This window comes from Martes martes (assembly GCF_963455335.1).
Source record: "Martes martes genome assembly, chromosome: X".
NCBI classification, from domain to species: domain Eukaryota; kingdom Metazoa; phylum Chordata; class Mammalia; order Carnivora; family Mustelidae; genus Martes; species Martes martes.
The window spans coordinates 82,137,520-82,149,699 of record NC_137897.1 but is presented as its reverse complement, the minus strand read 5'-3'; the positions used below and the strand labels follow the sequence as shown (position 1 = coordinate 82,149,699).

General features: G+C 50.3%; 1 protein-coding gene across 1 annotated transcript; it reads right to left on the bottom strand.

Moving 5' to 3' along the window:
* Positions 1-6,724: 6,724 nt before the first annotated feature.
* CLDN2 (claudin 2) lies at positions 6,725-9,599 on the bottom strand. The gene has a single exon (XM_080795624.1). The coding sequence runs from the start codon at positions 9,453-9,455 to the stop codon at positions 8,763-8,765; it is 693 nt and encodes a 230-aa protein (XP_080651750.1). The 5' UTR covers positions 9,456-9,599; the 3' UTR covers positions 6,725-8,762.
* Positions 9,600-12,180: the final 2,581 nt, after the last annotated feature.

Genomic DNA, 12,180 nt, shown 5'->3' with positions numbered 1-12,180 from the left:
AGGGGCTGGCTAGATCAGTCTGAGTGAGGGAAACAACAGTGCTGGACATTAAAGTCTAAGAATGCCAAGCAGACCATAAGTCCTTCAGGTTGCAGGGGAGGAGGGGCAGGCAGTGTGAGCTGGGGTGACCCAGCATTTCTCTGTACCTGAATTTTCACTTGACTAATTGGAGAGACTACCAAGAGGGGGAAAAAAAAAGAATATGGGTGTTCTTCCCCACAGACTCCAAATGTTATCAAAAGGAAGTTCCCTAGCATGCAATTTTCAAATACTGAGAATTACAGAATACAATCAGAAGCCTAGAGAACAGATGTTGAGTGTGAAAACTAAAAGGAGGGAAAAAAAAGCATTTCTGAGGGGCCTCCTGTTCCCTTTTGCCAAGAGCAGTGATTGAATCTTTCAGAAGAAGAAACAGGGACGCCTGTGTGGCCCAGTCGGTTGAGCGTCCGACTCTCAGTTTCTGCTCAGGCCATGATCTCAGGGTCTCAGGATCAAGCCCCGCATCGGGCTCCACGCTTGGCGTGGAGTGTGCTTGAGATTCTCCCTCCTTCTCTGCCCCTCCTGCTCATGCTCTCTCTCTCTAAAAATAAATAAATCTTTAAATAAATAATTTTTAAAATTAAAAAAACAAAAGAGAAGGGAGCTATCCATAAACAGAGCAGACAGAGCAAGCCTCAAGAAAATAAGTTCCTGGCACATGTGAGAAAGTACTGTGGGATGAACAAGTGGGCTCCTAGCAGAGGACCAAATTGGAGACTTGGTGGTCCCAGGGGGGAGCAGAAAGATATAGTTGTCCACATCCAGTGATTGCAGATGATCTGGGGCAATAATTTAAAAGCAAAGGCTTAATTGGCAGGTTCTCTGTTCCCAAAGAGCAATCCCCAGATAGAACATGTTTCGGAGTTCTATACTATGAATTAAAACCTCTTTCTGTAGTATGGGGTTAGGAGTGAAGCATGAGGGTATGTTCAGGAAAGCCGGGGGTGAGCTCAGGCCCAGTCAAGGGTAATTTCCACAAAAGAATCCTTGTTCTTGATGACAAGAACATCCCTAACTTACGACTTCTCTTACAGAGGAAATTCATAAACCATACTTGTGAATTCAGTCAGGGCACATGGTTGGGTAATAAACCAGACAGTTGGAAAGAACTAACCTAGATCATCTTGGGTAGATTGAAGCCTTAGTAATGGAGACATATGCAGCATTCATTTTTCACAAAAGGAATGTGTTTTGTTACTTGCCTCCATCCCCAAGTCCAAAGTCTTGATGTGAGTCATCAGAAAACCCAACCCCCTTTTAGAGGAGATTAGTCCACATGTTTTGGGGGCCTTCTACTCACCAAACACATGTGTGTGACCATTGAGTCCTCAGGGACAGAGGCAAGATGACTTTAGGCAGAGGCTCAGGAAGGTGTACCCCAAAGTCCTGATTTTCCAGAAGGCTTTGGAAATTGGTAATGATCGGAAAGGTGGAGGTGTGTGGAGAGGGTTTTCCAGGTTGTAGGGAAGAGTATAAGTAAAGTCACAAGACTATGTGGGAGGAGGGGTTGTGAATAAAGGAACACCCAAGTGTGTTTGAGGAATATTGAATTATTTAACTTGAAGCATAAGGAACAGAAGGGACCAAGGGCTGGGGAATACCAGCAAGACAGGGGCTATGCTAAATCTGCCTACCAATGGCGCCCTTGTAGGTTACAAACTAGGAAAGTGGTTGTTGTATCTCCCCAATTGTCCCAGAGTTGGGGGAATTAACCTCAGTTTGCAGTTCCCCTGGACTAAGATTTTCTCTAGAAGTAGGACCTTATTGATCATGGTTCTGTTCCATCTCAGATTTTCACAGATCTGGATAAAGGGCAAAGAGCCAACACCCCTCCTTTCTTCTCCAACTTCTCAAGTCTGCTTTTCCTCTGGCCTCTATTAATGGAATCTGAATGATTCCTGTGAATCCTATGAATCTAGATTTTGGGGAAGAATCTGGAGAAGTTTTGACTTGGGCAAGAATATCCCTTGATGTAGATTCAGATCTGTAGTGGGAAATAGACTTTGCCATCTGCCCCCGCTCCCCACAGACACACATTTTGGTATGACTTTGACACTACCCTTTGGGTCACCAATATGCTTAGAACACAGTTAACCCCTTGTTGAGGACCTACCATATGCCATGACCACACTAAGAGACAGGCATCATTTCCATCTGACATATGTAGGAACTAAAGCATAGAGAATTGAGGTGCCCCTCCCAGGCCACACAGCTAGAGAGCGTGCAGAGGCCAAACCAAACCCAAGTTTGTCTGACTCCAAAGCCCAGGCTCTTTGCCCACAACACCGTATGGCCTGTCTTAAAAACGATTAGTCTTGTCTTCTTCCTTTTGATAAGAAAAAGCTAAAGCCAGCCCACGCTAATAGGAATTTCCAAGGAAGAAAGTTCCATAGTCCCACACAATGTTTAACTGCCCTCATGATCAGGAAATCGTTCACTTATGTAACGAATATCCCTCCAAACAATGTGGAAATTCATTTCCTCTTGACTGGGTTTTTCACGCAGGGCTGTCACTTGGCAGCTTTCCTGATATCAAAACAGCCATCAAGATCTTATTCTTACACTCCAGGAGGTCTTGGACTTGTTGGCCTCTGCCTGTGAGGGTTCTCACTGGCTCCTTGGTACCCCACCCCCACCCCAGACAGTGCTGAGGTGGGCAAGTTTCTCAGGGAGTGAGAAAGTGACTCTTGAGAACATGCTGGTTTATTATTACACACAGAAGAGTAAAATTAACCACAGGAGGTGCTTCTGGAATTGCTGAGAAAAAGATGGCACCACCTTTCTCATCTTGTCTGCCTCTTTCTTGATTTCTACTTCATCTCCATCAAAGCCTATTGAATCATTTAGTTGAAGAGAGCATGTGTTACTTAGAGAAGGCCCCTGCTGCCCGTGATTCCAGCGTCCACTGCCTCTGAATTGATGTTCTATTTTTTCTTAGGCCCACTGGACTTGTCTTCTCATTCTGGCTCTTTTAAAAAAAAAAAAAAGCGCTAAACTGAGAAACTAGTGCAAATTCTGACGTCAGTGGCTAATCTATGACTGAATGGGTTTCTCTTGCTAGAAAAATATACGTGCTTTTTTTTTCTCCCATCAAGGCACTTAGTGCCTTTAAACCAAGGGAGCAGAGTCTTCACAATGTCAGCAGATAGCCTTTGTGGGGGATGCTGATCCACCTTCTTGCCTCCCGTTGGGTGATTCTACAAAAAAGCAAACAAAGAGGCTGCTTGTGATTTCGCTGGGAGTGGCCTTTCTCCTGAGCAAACCCACACGAACTTTGTCAAATGTCACAGGCTCACGAAGTGCTGTTGGCGGAAAGGGGCCCCCGCTGAAACTCGGGGTTGCCTGCCATGCTATGAGACTCATTGAGCACCTTGCTTCCCATTGCATTGTACGTATCTGTCTGAAAGCATGCGAACTTTCTCAGTGTTCTCTCCACAAGGCCATGTTTGCAAATAGAAAGTTCTTCGAAGCCCTCCTCAGACGTGACTTGTGAAGCAGCAAGGGTGCCATTCTGGAGGACTGGGACTTCAGGGATAATGGGGAAGTGCAACCTGATGGTCTGCACTTATGGAGTGACCTCCGGCTTTGTAAAGCCCAACACCACCGCCACCTGTTTTGTGGAGAAATGAGGCCCAGAGCAGGGAACTGTAGGCAAGAGTTAGCTAGGAATTCCTGAGCAGCCGGTCTCAGGAAAGTGGTAGCTTGTGGGAGGCAGAGGGGTGGTCCCATTACAGCTTCCGCAGTGCCAGGCCTGATAACAACCTGTTAATATTTTATCAGCGATCACATCGCAGTGTGGAGGAGCCACCACTTAGGGCAAAAGAGAGAGATAACCTACTGGACTTCCTGTTTGAGGTTTTCTCTCTCAGGGAGATAACAGGAGTTCTCATCAAAGTCAGCAGCCGCTGGGGCAGGGAGACCAGGCTGGGCAAAGGCCAGGCTTCAGCCAGCAGAGCAGCACATGCGCTTCCCCGCCTGGGGCCTCTGTGTCCCAGAGTGGGCAGCGACAGGCACAGAAGAATCTCCTGTCCATGGACCCAGGGCTGAGTGGGAGGGAACAGTTGACTCTGCCCAGGCCCCATCTGCCCCCCTTTAGCGCCGTGCCCTTCTCCGTCCTCTCTCCCTTCTCTCACAGCTGTTTCTCCTCTGGTCCGGGGCCAAAAGCCCTCAGGTTACCCGGATGGGCACTGCCTCCACTGCCCCCACCAATTTCCAGAAAGCTGCCCAAGAGAAGCAGATGAGGGAGAAGGGGCCGGGCCCTAGGGGCACTCTTTCCACTGGAGCCACTCAGGAGGCCTGTGAGGCAAACTCAGAGGGGTTCTGGATGAGCTGTGCGGTATAACCCTGTTTCCTCCAAAGCGCTGCTGTCCACCCTTTTGCTCTGTCTCCCATGGTCCTTTAGCCACAGGAGGCAGTTTCTTTGGATCATCCTCCCCACCCCCCACCGAAGCTCAAGGGGTGCCAGACCCTCCCTTCATATGGATTGGGATTTGAGGGGACGTACAAGCCTTTCTGAAGTAGCCCCTGACACCCCTACCTTCTGGAACTTCCCTCCTATCTCTCATAGGACACACCGTATCACGCGTTGCACCACGCTTCGGTGTGCATATCTTATCTGGCCCTGCATCAGCTGTCAACTCCTGCAAGGCACAGACTTTACCTCGCTGTTCACCCTCATTGCACTTGTTGCCCTCAAAGTCTTCCGCTCATCATCCGACATGGAGTGAGGGTGCAGGCCGCGTGGGCTGCCTGGCTGTGGAGCCCATTGAATGGCTGTTGGATGGGCTGGATGAAGGTCTCTCAAGAAGCTGGAGCTTGCCTTTCCCGCAAGAAGCCAGTTTCAGCCTCCCCCTCCCCTATTAATGATCACATAGCAGTAGGTCACTAGGGCCCTGAGGGGGAGAAAACATGAGTCACACTATTATCAGAGGAATGAGGGAGGGCAGAAACATCTCTCCTTGTGCAAGGGTCAGAGCCATCAGTTTGGGGCATAAACACAATGGCCTTCACTATCCCCTTGGTTGTGGCTAATCTAAATTACTTTATGATGGAAGGCAATGGGGTGAGCTGAAAGCTGTTCAACTTGGACTCAGACACCGGGATATTTCGAGGAAATTATTTAGAGCAAAGCTTTCCTTGCACACCCAGCCAAAGGGAACAGTTGCTCCTTATCGGCTCTGCCCCGGTTTTTCTAGTTAAATGAAATTCTAACTTCCTCTGTAGACTCTTCCCAGATTACAGGGAAGGAGGACGTCCCCGGGCAGCCTCATCCTAAGATGAATAGAAGCCCTGGGCCCTATTTCCCTTGAAGGCCCTTCTAGCCCAGCTGCAGACAGGGAGAGGAGGGCTGCGGGAGTCTGAAGAGCAGAAGACACTCTTACACCTTCCCAGGCAGAATCGCAGACCCACATTGCTGGGGGAAGAATTTGTAAGCTTAGAGTCAGACTCTGACACTGTGAATTTAGGGAGGCCTCCATTTTGTCTCCTGTAAAAAGACCTGCTTCGTTTTGGGTATTTGGAGAACGCAAGGCAATTGTGGATCTGAAAGTGCTTTGGTGGCCCTGTGGTGGGTCCTCAGAGCCCAGACCAGAGGGCTGCCCCCTCAGCACAACACAGTCAGCAAAGCAACCCCTTCTTCTGGCCTCTACTGCCCTCCACCCAAGTCAAGCACTCTGGAGTTCCTGGTGCCAGGCCAGAGACGAGATCCCTTGTACAAATTCTGTTCAGAGAGCCTCTTCTCTCCACACCTTACTCCTGCCCGCCTCCATTTCCTCTAAATGGGCTCGGGTGGCGGGGTCCTCGCCTCTGCACCAGAGAAGGCCTACGTGGGGAGTGCAAGGCAGGGCCTGTTGTAACAGGTTCCTGTGCTCTGCGACCCACTCTCTCCAGGGGCTGTGTAAGTTGAATCTTGCTGGGGTGGGGGGAGGGAGGCAGGGGGTAGCTGTTATCGTCAGTGTTGCCACAGCTAACATCTTTGTGAATTGGGCTTTGTTCATTCCCCCAGGAGGTTCGAACAACAGCTGGCCAGAATCATTGGCCTCCCAAACTCTCATACCTTCAGAGTCTGGGAAATTAGTACGGAGGTGTTACGTCTCTTTCAAATGTGAATTGGTCCCGCTCCCCCAGATCATCTCCACAGGAGATCTCCAGGAGAACTGTGTGTGTCCCCAACGTGTCTTTGTTGGCCATAAATTGCTCTCCTCCGGCAGCTTAGGGGGACCCCTGGCAGGCTCTCCCAATGAGTGGATCAGCAGAGTCCTATTTGGGGAGTCTAGAGTCTGGGGCACCAACACCAGCAATGTAGCTCTGGGAAAAACAATCTCTTTATTCACATGGGCCCTGGTTTCCCCATCTGCTGAATGGAGATTGTCAGAATGACTTTTCCTTCCTCACAGTGCTGGTTCAGAGAGCGAAAGGAATAAACACACAGCCATTCAGTAAATAACTTCGATGAAAGAATTGTGAAGAGGGAAGAGCCCTGGGCACAATGAAAAGGTAAAGTTTCCCTGGGAATGTGGTGGGGGATGTCTTGTTTTCATAATGTCTCCCATAAAGTCTAGAATTGTTTTTATCCCCCTGTGGGAAGAAGAGCCAGTTTCCATTCTACCCTCCCCCTGGTCCAATTCTCTCTCACACCTGCCATGCCTGCCAAGGCCCCTTTTGAATGAATAAAACAGTAACAAAATTACTCAATCAACAAGTGTTTATTGATCACCTACTGTGTGCCCAACACTCTTACAGATAGTCTGGGGGGATACAGAGAGGTCTCGGGCATGGCCCCTACCCTCCAAGAGTTTATAACGTATTTGTGAAATCAGATACGTGCACACGAAAAGATAGCTATCCATCAAAAATTGTGAATTACAAGCATTAAAGAAGCAATAATTATATGCTGAGTGGAGTGGAGGAGGGAGGGCAGGAGAGGGATGGAGTGGTCAGAGGAGACTCTGTAGGAGTTGGTGCTAAGCAAGTTCTCCAGACAACAGGAGAACTCGGCTAAGGGGACAGGGCCTTCCAGCTTGGGAGAAGAGCTTAATCATAAGCAAGAAGGTGGAGAGGCGAGAGGCATGTTAGAGACGAGTGAGCCCCTTCTGCTGGTACTGAGGTTTGGGAAGGTGGACTGGAGTTTGTCTGAAGCCGGGGTACTTGTAGGGTGGTGTGTGAGGGAAAATGCCTTTGGTCTATCTGTGACTCCCACCCTCACCCCAGGGGAAATGGAATATTTCCACACCTTGGAGGTGGAAGTATCTGCCTGGGAGACGTTCTCCTCAGTCCCTCTCCAAATGAAATCCCAGGCAGCGGCTCAGCTTTCGCTCAAATCGGGGCCACAGCTCCTTGGGCATTGTCGTTCCATGCCAAAGTCCTCAGATGCCTTCTGGCAACTCTGAGATGTCTGGCAAAGGATGGCGGGTGCTTCTGAGGGGTGACGGAGGTGGGGGAGCAGGGGGGCTGTTGTCTTTCAGAGGCTCTCTGGTGCTCTGTGGGGAGACCCTTGGGAATGGATCGCAGACTTCGGGCTGATTTTCTATTAGGCTTGCAGACTCCCTGGGGAAGCTGCCTCTCTCTGGCTTGATAGAAACTCCCACTGGAGCCACCTCGTATGCCCTCCCCCCAGCTTTTTAGAGACCAAAGTTCTTATTCTTTCTGGGGCACCATCAAGGAGCGGTCTCTTCTTTGGAACCCCAAGCCTCCCACGCTGTCATCCCCCAGCCAAGAGCCATCTTGAGAAAGGGCACGTTCCCCCTCCTAAGGAAACCACCGTGCAGGACTCAGGAGACGCGTAGCCTTGTTTCTTAGCAGGAAGCCAGGTCAGAGGGAGGCAGGAGCTTCGGTGAAAGTTGGGGCTGCAGCTTGGAGGCAGTTCCTCAGCGGAATCAGCGTCTGCTGCTGCCTCGAGCTTTCCACCATATCTTCTTTCTTTGTGATTTCCCCTAGTGGGAGGGGGGCTAGATCCCCAGCCCACACTGAGAGGGAATTCCGGGAAATGCCCTGGGCAGTGAGTCAGGTCTTTTTTGGGTCCTCGACTGCCTTCCCTCCCTCTCATCCTGTACCCAGTTGCTCTCTGCTCCCTCGGTACCGTAGGGTGGTTTTATTTCAGTCCACGCACAAACCAGTCTGAACACTGTGGAGTCATAACAACAATGGAATGGAGGCGCTGGGCTCCATTACTGGCCAAACAGTTTCTTCGGAGAGAAGTTTGGGAAGTTGGTGAGAGCCGTGCCCATAAAAACCACCAGTCCTCCTCCCCGCCACCCCCCAGCAATGAGCTCAGAGCCAACCTGAGCCAGAGGGAGGGTCTTTGATCACAGAAAGGGTTAGTCAGTGGGATGTAATTAGTGAGTGGGTTTGGGGGTGGATTCGCAGGTCACCCGAAAGGCAGAGGGGAGACTCTGTGGTATGACCTAGGCTAGGGGGTGGAGTTCGGAGTTGAGGGTTGGGGACTCGGGCCGGGGTGGGGGTGGGGGGAGGTGGCAGGGCCGTGGGCAAGGTGAAGGGAACAGAAAGGCTGGCTTGGCAAGCATCTTGACAATCCAGCCTGCAAGCTGTCACACCAGTTCCCGTTTCTGCCTTCGCTTGATCCAGCGGCCAAAGTCAGTCTATCCTCAGCACCTTCTGACATGACCCAGTGCCAGTGTCCCTCACCTGTGGCCCTGGGTGCGGGGGCACTGTCCGCTGGTTTTCACAGACCCAGCCACCCGTCCCCAGCTCTGGCCCCTGGTTCTTCACACATACCCTGTCAGGCTGTAGGAGTTAAACTCACTCTTGACTTTGGGCGGTTGGCTGGCCCTTGGGGAGCTCCTAGTTGCGAGGGGCTGGGCCTGGTAGGAATCATAGTAGTTGGAGCGATTTCCCTGGAATGGGCAGGAAAAGCAGAGGATGATTCCAGCTACCAGGGAGAACAGGGAGGAAATAATGCCCAGGTAAAGAGCCTCTCCGATCTCAAATTTCATGCTGTCAGGTACCAGTGGGGAGTAGAAGTCCCGCAGGATCCCATGAAGATTCCAAGCAACAGGAATGAAGCCCAGGAGGCCTCCGAGGATGAAGAAGACTCCGCCCACCACAGCCAACCTGTCCTTGGCTCGGGAGTCCTGGCAGAAGACTGTGCATCTCATGCCCACCACAGAGACTATGCAGGCCAAAGAAGAGAGCGCACTGGATGTCACCATCATGGCCTGGGCAGCCTGGATGTCAGCGGGCAGGCCTAGGAGAGTGCTGTAGATGTCGCACTGCGTGATGCCTGTGCTGTGCGTGGCACACTCCATCCAGAGGCCCTTGGAGAAGCCGACGGCTGTCACGATGCTTGTACCGACGTAGGAGCTTGTTCGCCAGCTGGGAAGTAGCATGGCCACCAAGGTGCCCAACAGCCCCAGGAGGCCCAGGATGTAGCCTACGAGTTGGAGGCCGAGGGAGGCCATTGCGGACCTCTTGGCAATGGGGGCGTCGTCGGGGCCTGCTCCCTTGCCTTCAGGCTGCAGTGCTTGCTCCTTGGATCCTGGCCTCTAATCCCTCATTTCAGAGTGCCTCTCCCAAGCCGATTTCTCTCCTCCTTACAAGTGTCTGTGGGTGGCCACAAGCAGGCTCAAGAAGGCATCTAGAAGACCTAAAAAAAATCCATAAACCAGATTAAATATTGACCAGAAGCTTATGAGAAACCAGAAAATGCTGGATGCCTTTTGACCTTTGTTATCTTTAGAAATAACACATGAGAAAGAAAAAAAGAACTTTGAAAGTGGAGCCAAAATGTCATCGCCTCCTGCGTAGGCACATGCCTTGGGTTGGGTTGGCAGCCAGACAAAGCCAGGGGCCAGACGGGTGGCTCCTTTCCGAGAAGGTAGTGGTGACAGTGGCGGTTGTGCTGGCCGCAGTAGCTCCGGGTCAGGCTCTCACCTGGCACGCTTCTGTCTCCGGAGCCTGATGTTGAATGCACTTCCCGGCAACACTGCCACAGGGCCCTCAGCTGCACACCGAGGCCAAACTCCAGGAGCCTGAAACAGGAGGAACAGGTCCTAGGATACAGCTTTGGACTCCGGCTTGCTAGAGGCCTTGTGAATCTCCAGGGGCCTAGAGAGCAGGGGTCTGGCCCTAGGTCATCATCCCCGCATGTGGGAATCTACACCAGGGCCGGCTGGGGTCGGCGAAGAAGACTCCTGCCACACGCTGAGAATTCAGATCCGCCCAGCCCTGCCCCAATTCCCTCCACCAGGCACGACTGAGGACACTTCCTGTCTGTTTTCTTAATGGATTCCCTACCAGCCCTAGCCTCGGAGATAATGGGGAAGGATTTTTGGAGCGAAAGTTGTGCCAAGGTCTGGGGGCGGGGGGAGCCCTAAAATTCCCTAGGCTATCCCCCAGCAGATGACCTAGGTTGGACAGAGGAAAGGGAAGCTCTTCTACTGTAGAAGGCTTTGTAAGAGGAAGGTATCTGAGCCTATCCTTGAGAGCTGTCTAGGATGTTGCAGTGTTCAAGCCTGGTTGGCTCAGTCGGTTAAGCATCCGACTCTGGGTTTTGGCTCAAGTCATGATCTCAGGGTCGTAAGACTGAGCGGGGCGTCGGGCTCTGCACTCAGCGGGGAGTCTGCTTGAGATTCTCTCTCCCCCTCTCCTTCTGCCCCTCCCCCTACTCTCTCTCTCTCTCTCTCAAATAAATAAATAAATAAATCTTTAAAACTGACTAACTACCTAAATAAATAAATAAATGAATAAAATGTCCACCTGGAAATGCCACAGGTACCTCAAATTTGACATGTTCAAAAGAGACTCATCATCTCTCTTATCACACCTTTACCTAAACAGTTCTTCCCTGGGCCCCCTGAGATCGCTGAACTCTACCTCTATCCATCCCTTCGTGCCAGACCGAAATCCTGAGAGTGATTCTTGGCATTATTTTCATGCTGACTCCTCACTTTTCATGGTCAATGTCTCACCAACTCTATCTCTTGCATATACCTCAAATTCACGGTACTCTTCTCCCCATCCTTACTGCTACTTGCCAGGGTCAGTCCTCCTTCCCCCAGACTATAGCAATGACTTCCTCACTGGTCTTATTTCCGGTCTTGTCTCCCACGGTTCATTCTCCATGTCGTTGTCAAGGTGATCTTTCAACACATTAATCTGATCAAGTATCTACATAAAACATTCCAGTGGCTCCCCATTGGCTAAAGGATAAAGTCCAAACTTGTTTGTGCTCTATGACCTCTCAAGCTTCATCTCTTGCCATTGTCCTCCTCACATTCTTGCTGAGCTAAATTACTCTCGGTTCCTCAATCATGCCATATTGGCTTTTGCTTCCAAACCCGAGGGCAAGCTGTTCCTTCTATGCAAGATGCCTGGCATTCTTTTCTCTCTATTTAGTGCTTGCTCACCACTTAGTGTTCCACTCATGTCTCTTCCTCTAGCTTGGATCAAGTTCACCTTCTCGGTGTTCTTGCAGCATTTTCTGTGTTTCCTTACCCCCATCATGGTAGTATAGTAATAATAACAACAGTAATAGTAATAGTAATAATAATAATAATAATAGCAACACTTACATAGTGTTTCCGATGTGACCGATGTATAAATTATAAGCCTTCTATATGTGTTAACTCACTTAATCATCACAGCAATGTTTTGTGGTAGGTGCTAATCATCCCTATGGTACAGATGAGGAAATTGAGCTACGAAGAGGAGTTACTGCCCTGTACTGCAATTTCCTGTTTAAACCCTTATTCCTCCCCCGCTTGTCTGCGAGCTACATAAGGGCAAGAACTGTATTGTATTCATCTCTGGATCTCAAGTGCCTTGCAGAGTATGACACCCAGAGCAGGTGTTCACCCTGGGGCACCTGGGTGGCTCAGTTGGTTGAGCGTCTGCCTTTGGCTCAGGTCATGACCCCAGGCTCCTGGGATCGAGTCCCGCATTGGTCTCTCTGCTCAGCAGGGACCCCGCTTCTCCCTCTCTCTCTCTGTGTTTGCTGACGCGCTCTCTCTCTTTCCCTCTCTCAAACAAACAAATAAATAAATAAATCTTTAAGAAAATGTCTTCTTAATGAGTGAATAAAAGTGTTAAAGGGGTTTGAGGGACTATAAGATGTGGGCTTTCTAAAGGAACCAATGACTTCAGTGTAAGGGATGAGAGCTGCTTGCTGTTGGGAAAGAAAGTTGG

What these genes read in the sequence shown, in the direction of transcription:
- CLDN2 (XM_080795624.1), bottom strand. Translation starts at nt 9,455, where the DNA reads ATGGCCTCCCTCGGCCTCCAACTCGTAGGCTACATCCTGGGCCTCCTG.